This window comes from Erythranthe guttata, chromosome 8 (assembly GCF_056151865.1).
Source record: "Erythranthe guttata isolate IM_541 chromosome 8, IM_541, whole genome shotgun sequence".
In the NCBI taxonomy this organism is placed as follows: Eukaryota; Viridiplantae; Streptophyta; class Magnoliopsida; order Lamiales; family Phrymaceae; genus Erythranthe; species Erythranthe guttata.
The window spans coordinates 14,285,147-14,302,960 of NC_142540.1; the positions used below are offsets into that span (position 1 = coordinate 14,285,147).

The following is a 17,814-nucleotide window of genomic DNA, read 5'->3' on the forward strand; positions in this document are numbered from 1 at the left end:
GAAGTGGTCCGGAGCTGACGACCTTATTTACTTGGGCGACAGTTTCAAATATGCACCGACCATAAAAGCTTACGTTGTTTGCTCGAGCAAAGAATCACAACCCCGGAACAACAGAAATGGATAGCCAAGCTTTTGGGATTTGATTTCGAGATAGTATACAAGCCCGGAAAAGAGAACGGGGCAGCCGATGCCCTATCTTGCCGTGAACAACTAGACGACGAAAACCTCAACATGTCCGAGGTTGATCAAGAGACGGAGGCTGAATTGTGGGCAATCGCGCTACCAAATTGGGATATTTGGAACGAAATCGCTAGAGCAACTCATGGAGATCCGCAACTTAAAGAGTTGCAACTAAAATTGAAGGCAGATCCACTCAGTTCCAAGGGGCATGAGTGGCGCAATGGATGTGTGTGGTTCAAAGGGCGAGTAGTGGTGCCTGAAGTGTTGCCCCTTCGCGAGAAATTATTGCGGAAGTTCCATTGTTCTCCCTCAGCAGGCCACGTGGGTGTTCTAAAAACCATTAAGCGGATTTCACAAATATTTTATTTGCAAGGGTTGCGCAGCGATGTCAAGAGGTTTATTCGAGAGTGCGACATGTACCAGCGGAACAAGGCGGATTTGCGTAAACTAACTGGGTTACTGAAACCTTTACCCATTCCCGAGTTAATTTGGTCATATATTAGCATGGATTTCATCGAGGGTTTGCCGAGATCGCGTGGAAAAGATAAAATTTTGGTTGTTGTGGACCGATTGTCAAAATATGCTCATTTCTTAACCTTGGCTCACCCTTTCACGGCTAAATATGTGGCCAACATATTTATTCGTGGGGTGGTGAAGTTACACGGCTTGCCAATGTCCATTGTTTCCGACAGGGACAAGGTTTTTTTGAGCCAATTTTGGAAGGAATTATTTCGCTTGCAAGGCACGGAGCTGAAGACAAGCTCGGCGTATCACCCCGAGATGGACGGGCAAACAGAAGTGGTGAATCGATGTCTCGAGCAATACTTACGATGTTTCGTGTGTCATAAACCGCGACTTCGGGAAGACTTCTTAGCGTGGGCTGAATTCTGGTATAATTCCTCATTTCTGTTGGGAATCGGACACGTGTACACAGCGGAAAACAAAAATTTTATGCGAATTAAACGAATTTAAAACACATAAACACATGCCCGATAATTGAAGACAATTAACTGCATACCTTTGCGCTTCCAGCGAAATTAAAAAACAACATACATGCTTAATAATTTAACCGAATTTAAATCAATTAGCATGCTCGCGTTTAAATCAAACAATCATGCTCGCAATAATAAAATCAATTTCATGTAGACACATAAAATCATACAAACTTTTATTAAAACGAATATGCATATGTTAACTTAAACGAAAACGAATCGAAGGACAATGGATTCGAAAGTTTACCTCTTGAAGCGTGAGGTAGGCGCACTAAGCAAAGCTAGATTGCTACAGAAACCAATCCGTACAATCCGAGACAGCAGCGGCGAACCGGCAGCAGCTACAAGACGAGCTACGGCGGCGCGTGTGACTCACGCGCTGTCTTCGGGCGGCGCGTGGGATTGCGTGCGGCGTCGGCTCGTGTGCTGCTCTTCGATTCTTCGATCTGCGATCTTCCTCCTCTCGGATTTCACCTCGTATACTTCGATCTACTAAACACGTGGCACTAGACACGTAATAGTTATAAAAACGGAAGAATAGAAAGAAGGAAATTGCTACAAATGTGAATCGGCCAAGAGATGGCCGATTCCGGCAAGATTCCGGCGGCGGCGGCGGTGGTGGCCGCGGGGAAGAGTGGCCGAGAGAGAGGGGGAGCGGCTAGGGTTAGGGTTTCGTGTGTTGTCTATGTGCAAGACCTATAAATCAAGTATTTATAGTGTCTTGCATATAAACCCTAACGGGCTTAAGTTGGACCGAGCCCAACAGCTTAAGTTCGTTAGTTCTTTTACTTGCTCGTCTCTCTCAACTCGATGATCGGAAAACTATAACAATTACATTTTCGGAATCATTATAATGTCCTCGTCATTACGAGTGCCAACTCTCGATTTCCAACTTTCCAAAAGTGGAAACCCTAATTCAGTGCACTTTCTAAATTTGGAAACTTCCCGATTTAGAAAGTCCACTAAGATGTTCGCCTATTCTTTTACTTTTCTTATTCTCATTCATAATTCCAAATTACGAATGTTGGACCCAATCATATTGACTTCCAATCATGCAAAGATAAACCATTTTTACCTTTGACCGTTTATTCAAAGATCTCATGTGCACGAGCAGTGTGACCCTCGATGGTTCAGGTGTAAGCTAGCCGTGGGTCCACAACCCTTTGTGGTCAAAACTCGTCCCTTAGAGTTACGATTAAGATGAAACTCATTTCACCTTAATCACCCAACGAATCAAGATTGGCGTCTAGTAACTACGCGTCATGATTTCCTAGATACAAATGAAGTGCCTGCAAGAACCTTCAGATATAGTAAACGTACAGTACGATCCCTTCGATTCATATGTCCCGATTGAACTAGAGGCATTGGTTCATCGAGACCTCTTTATTTGTTCAATGACCGTGCGATCGTTCTAAGTGTTGTAATCGTTACGTGCATGACTTAGAGAATCGAATTCTCTAATCATCACTTAGTCAGCTCTGACCAAAGACTTAGAGAGATTACAAACTATAAGAACACATAGGACATCCAAGATTATTCTAGCGATCGAATCCCCGACTACAATGCACAGACCTCCCACTAGATTTCGGACTGCACGAACACTGGCCCTTGGCAGGGCCGGCCCAAGCCCAAGGCGAGCAAGGCCGTCGCCTTGGGCCTCCGAAAAATCGAAAACTTTTAGGGCCTCCAATTTTTGTAATTGTTAGATAAGTATTGAGCTACAAAGTTTTTCCAAGAATTGCCTTCAACATAGCTGGCCATCTGACAGCTGCCTCTCTATCTCTTTTTATGTTTCTTTTTTTTTCTTTTTTTAATTTTTATTTTTCTAATTTTATTCTTTAATTTCCCTTTTTTGTTTGCCATTCCCTCTCTATCTTTGTTTTGTTTTTTTTTTTTTTCTTTTTTAATTTTATTTTTAATTTCCCTCTTTTTTTTCCCCTTTTTTTTATGTTTTTTTAATTTTCCTTTTCTTTTTCTTTTTTAATTTATGTTTTAATTTCCCTTTTTTTTCTAATTTTATTTTTTAATTTCCCTCCTTTTTTTCTTTTCTTCTTTGTTGAATGACAAGCTAAGAATTAATTAGATTTATCTGTCATTATCTTGATTCTTTCATTTCTAATCTTATATTTTTTTGTTACTTGTTGTGTTTATATTTTGGGTTCAATAATTTGGCTCTTTTGTATTAATTTTTATTTTTCTAATTTTATTCTTTAATTTCCCTTTTTTGTTTGCCATTCCCTCTCTATCTTTGTTTTGTTTTTTTTTTTGTTTTTTAATTTTATTTTTAATTTCCTTCTTTTTTCCCCCTTTTTTGTTTATGTTTTTTTAATTTTCCTTTTATTTTTCTTTTTTAATTTATGTTTTAATTTCCCTTTTTTTTCTAATTTTATTTTTTAATTTCCCTCCTTTTTTTCTTTTCTTCTTTGTTGAATGACAAGCTAAGAATTAATTAGATTTATCTGTCATTATCTTGATTCTTTCATTTCTAATCTTATATTTTTTTTGTTACTTATTGTGTTTATATTTTGGGTTCAATAATTTGGCTCTTTTGTATTATACTTTATATTTTGGAATTTCAAGGGTTGAGTATCTATCGACACAGTGAGCAATAGAAAAGTTTGAGTTGGGATATTATAAAAAATTACAAACGGAGCTCTCAGATTTAAATAAATTATCTTCCAAAACTATGTCGAAGATGAAATTGTGGAATTGTGGTTGAGGAATGAGTTGATAACTCAAAATAAAGTTGGTAATTAAGAGAGGCCTCGTTTTCGTTTCTCGCCTCGGGCCTCCGAGACCCTGGGACCGGCCCTGGCCCTGGGGGCGGTCCTCGGTGGAACTCAGGGACAGGTCACGATACAGCAGGTCCTCTAGTGAAGTTACGGTGATGTCTAGGTCATAAGGACTAATGGTGTACAACTATACCATAGATATCTCTACTCGATTATTGGGAACCACTTAGAGATTTCTAGGGTGAGGGAGTTCTGTGAACTCGTCAACTTACGAGCACCCACTTATGCATGCCGATATCACAATACCGTTTACTGATGAGATGCAGTACACATACACTAAGTGCTAGTCTCTTAATGGGAAAGGCCGATATCCTCATTGGTGGCGTAACCCTTCGACTAGGAACACGTTTAACAGTTATAATACTTAAGTAAGTATCTCACGATCCTAACGATCAATTACTAGTACTTGTAATAACTGTAAGGACTATATCTACGCTTGTGACAAAGGGACAAAGATATAGAATGCCAAGGTGTTTTATCATTAATACGAAAAAAGGTTTGTTTATTACCATAATAAATACGAAAGACCACAGCCACAAGTTGGCTTGTTGGTCACCTACTTTAACAATTTCACCAATCTATTGGGATGTCGCCTTTTGAAGCCGTTTATGGGAGACCTCCGCCGTCGTTAATCCAATATATACCAGGGATGGTGGTGGTGCAGGAGGTAGATTATGCACTTCGTTCGAGAAATGAGTTGTTGAAGGAGCTTAAAGAGAACTTGGCAGCTGCAAGGAATAGAATGAAACAGGTCGCCGATCAACATCGCCATGAGGAAAACTTTGAAGTGGGAGACTGGGTGTATTTGCGACTCCAGCCTTATCGGCAACACTCAGTATTTAAACAAATTTATCAAAAGCTTGCTAGTCGTTTCTATGGTCCGTTCAAAGTGATCGAGCGGGTGGGACGTGTGGCGTATCGACTAGAGTTATGGTCGATTCTCGAATACATCCGGTGTTCCATGTGTCATTATAGCGGCGTATAATGGGAAACCAAGCTCCAGCTGTACCCACATTGCCGCCATACAGCCCAGATGGTTCTCCACAAGTCGAACCGAATAAAATCTTAGACACTCGAACGGTGGTGGGCAAGGGTGGTCGGGAGCGGCAGGTGTTGGTACAGTGGAAATTCTTGTCAAGTGAAGAAGCTACTTGGGAGCCATTCGTAGTTCTAGCCAAGCAATTTCCCCATCTCAACCTTGGGGACAAGGTTCGTTTCGAAGGGGAGGAGAATGATACGATTCGGCATAGCTCTCGCAAGCCAAAACCCAACCCACGCTATTTAACAAATGGCTAGAATGATATGCACGACAGCACGAGAGAAGTTTAATTAAATATTATTATTTATTTACTTATCTTTTGTTTAGTAGTTATTATTAGATAATGGGTAGTTATTGTAGAGAAGTTAATGTATTAATAGGGAACTATTGTAGGAGTTGTTTTTCTTTTTTTTTTTTTTTTTGAGTAAAAGGAGTTGTTTTTCTTTTCTATGCAAAAACGGAACTTAAAGTTTCATCTACAGAAATATCATTGCTTCTTTTACCAGGAGATTGTATCATCATCTATGGACATTTCCTAATTTAGAGTTCATTTTATTCATCCGAGATTGGCCCTAATTTGTCCAATCATGGATTCTAATTTGTATTTTTTTTTCCTTATTTATTTATGGAATTTATCTCCAAATTGGCATCCTCCAACAGTCATGACGCCAGCTCACCCATAATGGGCGTTGCCTTTCCTATTCATATATACTAGCAGCATAGAGCGGGCTTTGGGACCGCTTGTCTAATCGCGAGCTCTTGGCTCGTTTGTCTTATCGCAGCCTTCATGGCGAACATTCGTAGTCCATCTCGATTTCTCGTGGGCCGTTGAACGAACTTTCTGACCCACTTTACTTCTTTCACCATGTTGGGCCTCTAGCACGCTATGCTGAGAATGTGTGGTAGGACCCAGTGCCGAACTGACCCTTGTCAAATTGGAATTGGTCAAAAAATACATAAAGTATGCAAGAGGTACGATTGGGAAGCAATATTTGATGAAGTATGATGATAAATTTGATGGAATACAAACAACCTCACTCAAAAGAAATTGAAGTATAGATAACATAAGGATGTCGTACCATTAACGTTTGAGAAAAGATAATACGAAATTCTACAAAAAAATGTACTTCCAGTCGGATGCATCATAAACCAAAAAGAAACATTTTGTCCCTTATGTTTCACCTTATGTTTCAGTAAAATAACACTTTAGGTCATTTATGTCAATTTACCGTTAGTTCGTCAATTAGGGCACTCGTAGGCGCATGCATGAATCATGATTCCGTTAGTACTCATGAAAAATTGATGGACAAGACTAAAAGTGTTGATTTTTTGAAACATTAGATACCAAATATGTTTTTTTTTTTTTTTTGTGAACATAGGGGATTAAATTTTAAATTGGTACAAACTTGAGGTTGTGACGGATTCAGGATGAAAATTCAGGGCAGGCCGCATAGAAAAAAATAGTAATTAAATATTCGAATATTAAATAATAAAAATATACAAATATTTTAATTACAACTCTGATTGAAAATTTATTTCTAGTCCAAACGTAAATCCATTTCCCTTTTACTTATGGTTTGAAAAAAAAAAAAAAGAGATTTTGGTTTCTGATTTGGAAGAGGAGCGTTTTTGGGAGAAGGCTGAAACAAAATTTATTGAGGTAAAAAAAAATGAACTAAAATTTTCTACGTTTTTGGGGAGAGGGGCTGAAAAAAAAAATTGGGGCAAAAAAAAGTAAGAGGGGTTGAAGAAAAAAATTGGGAAAGAGGGGCTGAAACAAAATCTATTGAGGCAAAAAAAATGAAAAAAAAAATAATTGAGCCAAGAAAAAGGAAGAGGGGCTGAAAAAAAAATAAACTAGGAGAGGGGCTGAAAAAAATAAACTAGGAGAGAGGGGCTGGAAAAAAAGTAATTGAGCCAAGAAATAGGAAGAGGGACTGAAAAAAAATAAACTACGAGAGAGGGGCTGAAAAAAATAAACTAGGTGAGAGGGGCTGAGAAAAAAATAAACTAGGAGAGAGGGGCTGGAAAAAAAATTAACCAAGAGAAAGGAGCTGAAATATGAAATAAAAAATTAATTGAGCCAAGAAAAGGAAGAGGGGCTGAAAAAAATAAACTAGGAGAGAGGGGCTGAAAAAAATAAACTAGGAGAGAGGGGCTGCAAAAAAATAAACTAGGAGAAAGGGGCTGGAAAAAAAATTAACCAAGAGAAAGGAGCTTCAATATATTAAAAATATGGGTATTCTGCAAGAGTAAAACCCACTACACCAAACATTATTTTGTGATTCAGGGTGGTCCACAAGAAAAGCTATTCTTTACACAAGAACTATTTCTTACAACAAATGGAGAGTTATGCAACATTTAGGCTAAAAACCAAAACAAAGAAGTAGAGGAACCAAAAACAACACTATCATAAATTCATAATGATGAATGGTCAAATACTACATCTTATTTAAGAACCTATCTTGGACGAAGGTCCATTCCTAAATATTTTGGTTTTTTAAATGAGCTTTAAAATTATCTCGAATAGGAGAACTCCTTGTATATCTTAATTTCGCAAAAAAAAAAAAAAAAGAAAGATTTTTTTTATTCAAAATCATAGCTATTAATTTACATTACTCATCTTTTTAAAATATAAAATAAGATATCAGTTGGCGTATACAAAGAGAAGTAGATGATTGTTTTAAAGTATTTGACTAACATTAACATAACATAAGAGCATGCCAATTGCCAGTATTCTTGAGATATTTAAATTAACACAAAATACACAATAAGCATAAAAAATATAATAAATACGTATATATTATATCAAACATAAATATATTTAATATTTCAAATAATATATTTATGATTACTCGGTAACAAACTATATAATACATTTTTGATATCCCAGATAAAATATTATTCTTGCTTAATGAATTGCAAAATTATGAATCAAACTAGTGAATATAAAATTTTATGTCAAATTCTTTCAATAGATAATGTAGTTAATTTATGATATCTTTCATGGCACATGGTTGATCGAATGTAAAACTTAATCAAAATCAACTTTGACATTTTACATGAACTATAACTGTTATTATCAATAGTAATCTATAAACAACTAATGCATCAAAAAGTTATAATATATTACTTCTAAGTAACTTATCATTTTAACTTTATATAGAAATTAGGGAACCCGATAATGAACATATTATAAAATTAAAGTAATGAATATAGTGTACGAAAAGTTACGGACCCAAAAATTGACTAAATTTTCGGGACCCTAGCTAGACGATTGTCTACTTCGTCTACCTTCAGAACTGGTTGTTGTTTGGTTCTAGAACCGGCTAAGATGTCGAAAAAGAAATTAGCACCAAAACCACTAAAGCAATAAACATAATATATAAAAGATTCCCAATTGGAAGTACAAAAAATGTAATGAAGGAGCAAACAATCATCTTTTGCCTAAAAGGAATGCAATTAGGCTCAAAGAAAGAATTATGGATATGGAACAAATTAAAACATATACAATAGACAATTTCACAAAACTAATAAATAACAACGATTCAATAATCGGGTTAGTATATATATAGCTTGCCTCTTGACCAATTTATAATTGCGCAAACAAAGAGCACCGACACAAGAATCAAGGATACCTGTCAGATCAACTATATATGCACTTTTTTTTGCCAAACAAAATCCTCCGCATACACGAAAACTTTCTATGGGAGCTTTCTTTTTTTGAGCTTTTATCGCATGATTCTTTTTAGCACTAGCGAGGTGTAATAACTCTAAGTTAGTCCTCGTCTGACCTACGTGGAGATTCCCTCCTTATCAGTTGCATGAGGTCCTGTACTACTTCAGACATCAGTGGTCTAAACTCAGGTTCCGCCTGCATGCATATCGGAAAATGCATTTATTTTAGAAGCTTCTCAAATTAAATAAAATTTGGAAAAAAAAAAAGAAAACAAAAAGAAAACAAACCAGGACGCATCGGGAAATAATGTCGGCAAAATGGGATAAGGATTTGACAGGATAGTTTCCAGAGAGAGAAGGATCGACCATCCTCGACAAGGTATCAATGTCATGAAGCTGAGGAATTGCCCATCTCACTAGAAATTGCTCTCCTCTACTTCTTGTCCTATTTATTACACATTAATTTATTTCTCCCAATAATAAGAAAATCAAGACAATCATTATCATCAGACATATTTTAATGAAATTAAGCAATTAGTTTAGTTGAATTACCTGTCATAAGACATTCTTCCTGTTAAGAGTTCTAACATCACCACTCCGAAACTGTAAACGTCGCTCTTTGTTGTGTATACCCCCGACTCAAACTCAGGTGCACCATAACCGTACGTTGTCAGTAGCTGTCCCGATAGCTGCGTAATAATAAACATATGTAGTCGCTCAGCATAACATCTTAAAGACATAACAATTTATTAAATTATCTAAATTTTATTGACATAATAATCAAACTCCGACAGGTAGGCCTTTGATAGGTCTTTAACTTCTTTTGTTAGCAAACTTTTTTTTCTTTAAATTTCAAATGAAGCAGAAGAAAGGGTGAATTACAACCGCCCCTAGGGGTTTTTTCGTAAATAAACTTTACTCAGGAGGTGGTTGTGATTTACCCGCAACAAAATATTGTTGTCCAACAGAAAAAAAATATATGTCCTGCTGTACTATCTTACAGTTCCTCTGACATCATTTTTGGAGATGGACGTTGGTCCTATGTTCATCATGCAGCGTATTTAAGACATCTCGACTAATTTCACATGCTAGCAAATGCAGTTGAAGTAAACACACCTAGCATGTTTTATTATCATAATTATTCAGCACCAAAAAGAAGTTTGCTTCAGACAATAAGAATTATTATTACCTGACTGACAACTCCTGACAAAATCAACGGAGCCAAACCACAATCAGAGACAAGGACAGATAATTCTTCATCGAGTAGAACATTAGCCGACTTGAAATTCCTGTGAATTATAGGCGGTTCACAAACCTCATGCAGATACCTTGTAAGAAATAAGTTTTCACAAAGTCAGAAACTCGAGACAGTACAATATTTCCCAGCATTCATTAATCCGTTTAATTTAAAAAAAAAAAAAAAAAAAAAAACCCGGTCAACTGCATTGAAGTTTGACTTACTCTAAAGCTCGAGCAGCTCCAAGAGCCATCCTAATGCGAGTATTCCACGACAGTTTTTTCTTAAACTCGTCGTCGGAGTGAAGAGCATCTTGCAGTGTTCCGTTAGTGCAATACTCGTAAATTAGAAGCCTCTGTCCATGCTCTGAGCAATAACCCATGAGCTCAACGACATTAGCATGTCGAATGCTATCGAGACTATTAACCAGTTCGATAAACTGATCCTCCTTCAACTGGTTCGCCACTCTTTTATCCAATTTCTTTATTGCAAGCAACTACAACAACATAAGCATCGACGACTAAATGTCAGAAAAAATTAACATAAGCTGATGTGGCATGACCAGTAAGAAAAAATTAAGCATTCATACCCTTCCGTCAGATAGCTCTGCCCGGTATACATTCCCAAGCATTCCACTTCCGACGAGATTTTCTTGCGAAAAGCTATTTGTATACTGCTGGAGAGACGCTATTGAATATGCCTTCACGGAAGTTGCGGGTACATGTCTGGTTGCACTTGCTTCAGATGCTATGATTGGATTCACGATAACCCTATCTGATGGAGGAGGTGGCGGTGGTGGCGGAGGAGGTGGAGGTGGTGGTGGCGGCGGCGGCGGTGGCGGCAGCACATCTATCTCGAATCTACTCATGTCTATCTCATACTGACTCCTCCTAGGCACTGCTCCACTCGTCTGTTGTTTATTTACATCCTCTTCGTCTCGTGGTTTAGGTATCGAACCCACTGCTCTCGGTTTGTTCTCTTCCTTTTTCCTCACAACAGGAGGAGCTGTGTTTTTTCTCAAAAAGAATAGCATTTTTTTTTTCGATTTAGAAAAAAAGGTTCTACGAGGAAAGGGTAGATTTTCAAGAAACGTAACGAACATGGTTTTACCTTTCTCTACATCATGGCTCGGTAGGATTAACGGACCACCGTCTCTCGGATTATCTCGAATGCCGGTGTACGGAGCTATTTCGTGCCGCTTTGGTGTTCTTCTGTAATGTTCTCTTCTTTCTCTGAGACATCTCGGCATAAAGAGTAGGATTGCTAATAGCAATATTACGAAGGACAGTACGGCTGCAATCGATATCCATACAATTCTTTTCGTACTCGAAGAAGAAGATTTTTTTGATTTGGAGTTTGATTCTTCTGTTGTGGATGGTCCATCAGCCTGTTTCGGTGGTCTTCGTCCAGGTGGCGGTGGTGGCTTTTGATCTGAATTTGGTCCCGGGAAAAACGGCAGTGCTGGTGGTGGTGTTCCTGTGGACGAGGATGTTGGCGGACCTAATGGAGCTATACTAGAATTGAACAGATTGCCGTCACTCCTGAAATTATTATCCGGAAACAACAAAAATTAGCAACCATATGCTTATATATATATATATATATATATATATATATATATATATATATATATATATATATATATATATATACATACTGCCGCAGGTTTCCGTAAAAGGGATTCAACGAATTTCCGGAAATCGAGAGGAAAAATTGGAGCATTTCGTAGCTACCTGAAATTGGGTATGTTCAACAACTTGGTAGGTATTGGTCCAGAAAATAAGTTGTTCTGTACGTCTCTGTAAGATGGGGAGAGAGAGAGAGAGAGAGAGAGAGAGAGAGAGAGAGAGAGAGAGAGAGAGAGAGAGAGAGAGAGAGAGAGAGAGAGAGAGAGAGAGAGAGAGAGAGAGAGAGAGAGAGAGAGAGAGAGAGAGAGAGAGAGAGAGAGAGAGAGAGAGAGAGAGAGAGAGAGAGAGAGAGAGAGAGAGAGAGAGAGAGAGAGAGAGAGAGAGAGAGAGAGAGAGAGAGAGAGAGAGAGAGAGAGAGAGAGAGAGAGAGAGAGAGAGAGAGAGAGAGAGAGAGAGAGAGAGAGAGAGAGAGAGAGAGAGAGAGAGAGAGAGAGAGAGAGAGAGAGAGAGAGAGAGAGAGAGAGAGAGAGAGAGAGAGAGAGAGAGAGAGAGAGAGAGAGAGAGAGAGAGAGAGAGAGAGAGAGAGAGAGAGAGAGAGAGAGAGAGAGAGAGAGAGAGAGAGAGAGAGAGAGAGAGAGAGAGAGAGAGAGAGAGAGAGAGAGAGAGAGAGAGAGAGAGAGAGAGAGAGAGAGAGAGAGAGAGAGAGAGAGAGAGAGAGAGAGAGAGAGAGAGAGAGAGAGAGAGAGAGAGAGAGAGAGAGAGAGAGAGAGAGAGAGAGAGAGAGAGAGAGAGAGAGAGAGAGAGAGAGAGAGAGAGAGAGAGAGAGAGAGAGAGAGAGAGAGAGAGAGAGAGAGAGAGAGAGAGAGAGAGAGAGAGAGAGAGAGAGAGAGAGAGAGAGAGAGAGAGAGAGAGAGAGAGAGAGTTAGTAGAGTTATATAAATTTGGCGATGGAATTACGAAAACACGAAAAATATGAGCATATTATTATATGGCGTAAGAAGAGTACAAATCTTGAAGAGGAAGGTCTTCCAAAACATCAAGAGATCCAGATAGCTGATTATTCTGCAAATGGCTGTCGACGAGAATATTAGTTTCAATTGAATAGATAATAAAACCGAAAGAACATAGATTAAGTTTCTTACAGGGTAGTAATAGATGACATGTTTTGCATCGAAGGTGGCAACTCCCCACTCAAATTGTTACTCGATAAATCTCTGCACACAAGATGCAAATGCATTAACAACATAGTAATCTAATTACATCAATTAAATATGTCTCGGTAATTAACAGTCTCGTACAAATTAATCAAAACGGGAAGGCCATCAAAAGCATCGGGGATTTCTCCCGATAATTCATTGTTGTTAAGGGACCTGAAGTAAAACAGTCAAATATTATTAACGAAAAAATAATAGCATAAACGAGAGCAAATTCATATACGGAAATCGGTGAATATAAATAAATACTTACATAGCAGATAATTGAGTCAGTGACGATAAAGAACTTGGTATAGTTCCGGTGAGCTTGTTATCTGAAAGAAAACTGCCAAAGGTAAAGAAACACTATCACATGAGAATCAAGTACAAGGTTTCTGCTAGTTCGTTTAATTCACGTTTAGAAAGTTGTCTGAACGTACATGTTGACTAATGTAACTGGTAACTCGGTCGGAATTGTACCCCCGATAAGGTTGTTGCTTAGTGTTCTGTCATCATAAGATAAAGTTACAGTCACCTCGGCATAGACAAGGAAAAAAAAACATATTTGATTGGAATAAGGTTTATGCGTGTACTCACATCGATGTAATAGAAGTGAATTCTCTAAGACTGTTGCCTAACTCTCCTCCCAAATTAGCCCCAATCAGCGTTCTATAAATAGGATAACACGATCGTTTAGCTATAGGCGACACATCATCATAGTTCATTTTTTTGAAATTTAAAAAAGAAAAAAAAAAGGCAAGGGTTCGTACATCGAGGTTATGGAAGAATCCACACAGACAACACCTTGCCAAAGTTCACCACAAGGGTCACCACCACTGGCAATCCATCCAGGTAGAGACGGAGATCCCAAATCAGCGTATAACCGATTTATAGCAGCAACTAGTCCAGTAAATGAATTAATAGATATTCACATTATAAAACGAGAACTTGAACGTAGCAAGTATTATTACACATTACGAACAAATAAAAGCTCTTAAGCAGAAGATGAAATGATGGTGAACTAAATTAATTGAAAAAACGTAAACAACCTCGCGAAAAAAAACTGCAATTTACAGCAGCATTGCTTGGTAATAAAAATGCAAAACAAGAAATTGGGTTATATGCTTGTCATTCATTCTCTTACAGTCTGACATTTGTAAGAAAAAAAATAATAATATTAATAAAAGAAAAAAATGAATAAATAAATATAATTTGGGCTCACCATCACTAAAACTGGTGTAACAATGTGAAATTCTGACAGCAAAAATGAAGGCAAACCCCAAAAGGATCTCCAAATGTAAGAAATTCAGTGCAGATCTGTTCCCAACCATTGCTCCAATTCTTCAATCTACTTTTTTTTTTTACCTTGAAAAACACAATGCATACCCTATACATACATACATACATAAAACCCCCTTCCAATCTGCAAAAGGTAGAGAGAGAAAAAAAAAATATAAGCCCACACTCAGATTGATCTCTGATTTACCAATTATTTATTCTCAAAAAAATTATTGTAGATTCCCAATCACACACGATAATTGCACAGCAACTTCCCAGAAATACATACTAGAACAAAAAGGATTTTTAACAGCTCTCAATTTAAAAAAAAAAAAAAAAGGAAATAAATAAATAAATAAAATTACCGGTTAAATAATTAGGAAACAAGGAGGGGAATAATGAGAAAATGATGGCATCCCTAGAAGGGAAATAGCATTCATTAATCCTCACAGCTAGTTAAGCTTCAAAATTCATTAAATCAAGTAAGAAAATTACTGCATGTGGTGCTGGGCATTAATGAATTTTGAAGTAGCAGTAATTTCAATTAAACTTCTAGAGAGAGAAAGAAGAGAGAGAGAGAGAGAGGAGAGAGAGAAGGCCAGACCTTTACGGCTTTACACTACTTAGCTGGAAATGTGAGAAGAAAAGAAAAATGAAAAGATAAAAAAAAATGTATATAAAAGTTGCAGAGAGAGAGAGAGAGAGAAACTGAGGGAACTCTTCCCACTTTCTTCCTTCCTAATTCCTATCTCTCTCTCTCTCTTCACTTTCTCTCTCCAAAAAGTATATATCATCAGCAATTAGATATAGTAGCTATTTGTGCTTTGTAATGGAGGTGAGAAATTTGGGAACCACGCGCTTTTACTGGATCGTGTGTGTTAGTTCTTATTACAGTGACAGATTGTGCCCTGCCGTTAGTTGGTAACGGTTACTTGTAGATAGAGTGGAGCCCACGCGGCCGTGCGGCGCGTGGGTTTTGCGATTGTTGTGTTTTGGAGTTTTACGGACAAAATATAGTAAATAATAGCCGCCACTGTTTAATTTTTGGGATTTGAGAGGGTAGAAAGGTAAATTCGCTGGGGTTCCTAATTAGGTGTACTGCCTAAAGCCTACGCAAAGACCCATATGCTACTGTGAGTTTCTGTGTGTGCAGCTTTATTATCTTTGTTATTAAATATTAGAAAAAAATTCCAGATGCATAACTTTCATGCACTTTTGTGAAGTAAAATAATTAGTTGGATTTCTTTATAAATATTCTAGAAGACCATTTTGATTAATTATGAAGAAATAATATTCATATTCAAACGCTTTATATAAATCAATTGAATGTGTGTATATAAAAATACAACTAATTAATTAATTAATTAAAATGTGTGAAAGTAAATATATAAGAGTGAAAATGAATCCGCAAGAAACGCAGCAGTGAATAAATCTATTGATTCTTTCTTATGCTTTTGAAAAGCCAAATTAAAATTGACTTTTCCTCTAAAGAAAGATGGATAGAAAGAGAATTTTTTTTATAACTCTTTGCTTTTAGGATAAGCTTGGGTCGATAAATTACAAATTCTAGTTATACCATAAATTAGGGGGTGATGACGTGGATTGTATCTCTTCATCTGGTATGATCCACATCAATCCGATTTATGTCGGGTTTAATTGAAATTCAATATAGCTGAACTCTCTTGAAATCTATTAAATTTGTGTTTAGAGCCTCGTTTGCTTAATGTAATTAAGCTCTATTAGTATGGGTCAGTAAGATATTTGGTTGATTAGATTCGTATTTAGTCAGGCTCGTTGCTACATTTGCATCCCGCAGTTAAATACTATTATTTGGTTAAATTAATAGCACCCTCCCCACTGCTATTAATTTTGTAGGGGTGATTAAAAGAGGAAAATATAATTTTGTCTTTAAAACATTATCTTAATTTTGTTAATTAAAAGACTTTTTAGAGAATTCACACTTAATACCAGAATTTAACAAATTTAATGCAAGATTTAATCTAACGAATCAAATATCTTACTGATTAAATAATTAATTGGTCAATGGGATATTAATTCAACTCACCTAATTCAATGTAATCCGATATAAGTAAGCAAACGAGGTCTAGTGATATTTCTCTATTAACTAAATAGTAGGGGTTAGTAATATGTTTAGGCCTCGTTTGCTTACATATATTAGATTAGATCGGATTAGATTAGATTGGATTAATTCCCTACTGGTTAACTAATTAATTAGTTAATAATATATTTGGTTCTTTAGATGACATGTTATATTAAATTTGTTAAATTCTGTTATTATATGTAAATTGTCTATAAAGTCTTATTTAATAAAATTAAATCATTATTTGATGGATAGGTTTGTAATTTCCCATTTTAGTCACCCCCTACTAAATTAATTGCAGGGGGAAGGGTGTTACTTGCACCAAAAGGCGAATCCCTCGCCCCCAGGGCCCCCATCCCTTGGCCCGACAAGGATTGATGGAGGATGTAAATCATGGTAACTGAACGGCCCGTTAAGGCAGCGGACCCGGACCTGGTGCCCACAAGGAACCAACCCTCATTTGGAGTTGAAATTCCCACACTGCGGCTGCCAGGATTCGATCCTAGGACCTTGCACCAACTTACCACCTTCGGAACCAGTTGAGCTACTACACCCATGCGGGCGGGAAGGGTGTTACTAATTTCATGGCGTAATAGCACTTAATTGCGGGCTTCAACTTTAATAGCGGGCTTGAGTAATGTTGAATTCTACCAATCAAACATCTTACTAACTCCTATTATTTAGTTAATCCAATCTAATAGTAGCAAGCAAAAGAGGCCTTAGTTGATTAGATTTGTATTTAGTCAAGCCGATAACTACACTTAAAGCCCATAACTACACTTAAAGCCCACAGTTAAATGCTATTATTTGTTTAAATTAGTAGCACCCCGCGATTATTTTTGAAGGGGTGACTAAAAGAGTAAACTACAATTTTGTCCTTAAAACAAAATTTAATTTTGTTAATTAAAAGATTTTTTAGACGATTCACATTTAATACCATAATTTAACAAATTTAATGCAAGATTTAATCTAACGAATCAAACATCTTACTTTACTAAATAATTAATCAATCAGTGGAATATCAATCAAATCTCACATAATCCAATGTAATCCGATATAGGTAAGTAAACGAGACCTATAGAATTAGCAGCTATAATTCGATACAAGTGGACTCAATGAGGTGGCGTATGGTCCGGAAGGCCATGGCTCCCCCTATATTTCTAAAATATACGTTGTTTTATATGGAAATATAAAATAAATCGTATATAATTAGTTTTAATGGGCTTGTGGCAGATAAAATAATGGATTTGTCTCATTAGTTTAATTAATAAAATTGTATATTGGAGTTTTTGGATGCTCAATGTTGATAAAGATTAATGGACTTTTTAAGTCGACCGAAATAATAATAGGGATCTTTTGACAGACTCACTGGAGAGGCGAAAGTACTATACTATTTTTATATTTTTATTGTAAAACTATATTTAGCATTTCTGCTCCTGCATTTATCATTTTTGTTGATTTATTTATTATTATTACATTTTTTTTTATTTTTTTTATAAACCTATTTGTTTAATTTATATATTTTCCATTTAAATTTTTTATTAAGTTTTTTATTTTAATTAATTTTTTTTTTTTTTAAATCAAGATGTTTAATGTACTGAAAATAACTACATGTAACTGTAGTAAACTATAGTCATTCATAGTTATGTTCTTTTTTTAATCCCATATTTTCAGTCGATTAATATGTACACACACA

The 17,814-nt window shown here is 36.6% G+C and overlaps 1 protein-coding gene across 3 annotated transcripts; it reads right to left on the reverse strand.

Annotated features, from left to right (window-relative positions):
- Window positions 1–8,368: 8,368 nt before the first annotated feature.
- LOC105970595 (protein STRUBBELIG-RECEPTOR FAMILY 3) lies at window positions 8,369–14,926 on the reverse strand. 3 transcript variants are annotated; one of them, XM_012995421.2, is made up of 17 exons: window positions 14,622–14,926; window positions 13,962–14,162; window positions 13,510–13,639; window positions 13,337–13,408; window positions 13,180–13,245; window positions 13,014–13,085; window positions 12,845–12,916; window positions 12,689–12,760; window positions 12,553–12,618; window positions 11,652–11,717; window positions 11,029–11,459; window positions 10,508–10,923; window positions 10,143–10,414; window positions 9,871–10,009; window positions 9,234–9,370; window positions 8,970–9,126; window positions 8,369–8,877 (listed from the first exon to the last, which is right to left on the reverse strand). In XM_012995421.2, the coding sequence occupies exons 2-17, from the start codon at window positions 14,068–14,070 to the stop codon at window positions 8,782–8,784; spliced, it is 2,373 nt and encodes a 790-aa protein (XP_012850875.2). In that variant the 5' UTR covers window positions 14,071–14,162; window positions 14,622–14,926; the 3' UTR covers window positions 8,369–8,781. The 3 variants fall into 3 exon arrangements, with proteins under 3 accessions (XP_012850875.2, XP_012850876.2, XP_012850877.2); XM_012995422.2 differs by having other exon boundaries at window positions 14,383–14,804; XM_012995423.2 differs by lacking the exons at window positions 13,337–13,408; window positions 13,510–13,639; window positions 13,962–14,162; window positions 14,622–14,926 and having other exon boundaries at window positions 13,014–13,074.
- Window positions 14,927–17,814: the final 2,888 nt, after the last annotated feature.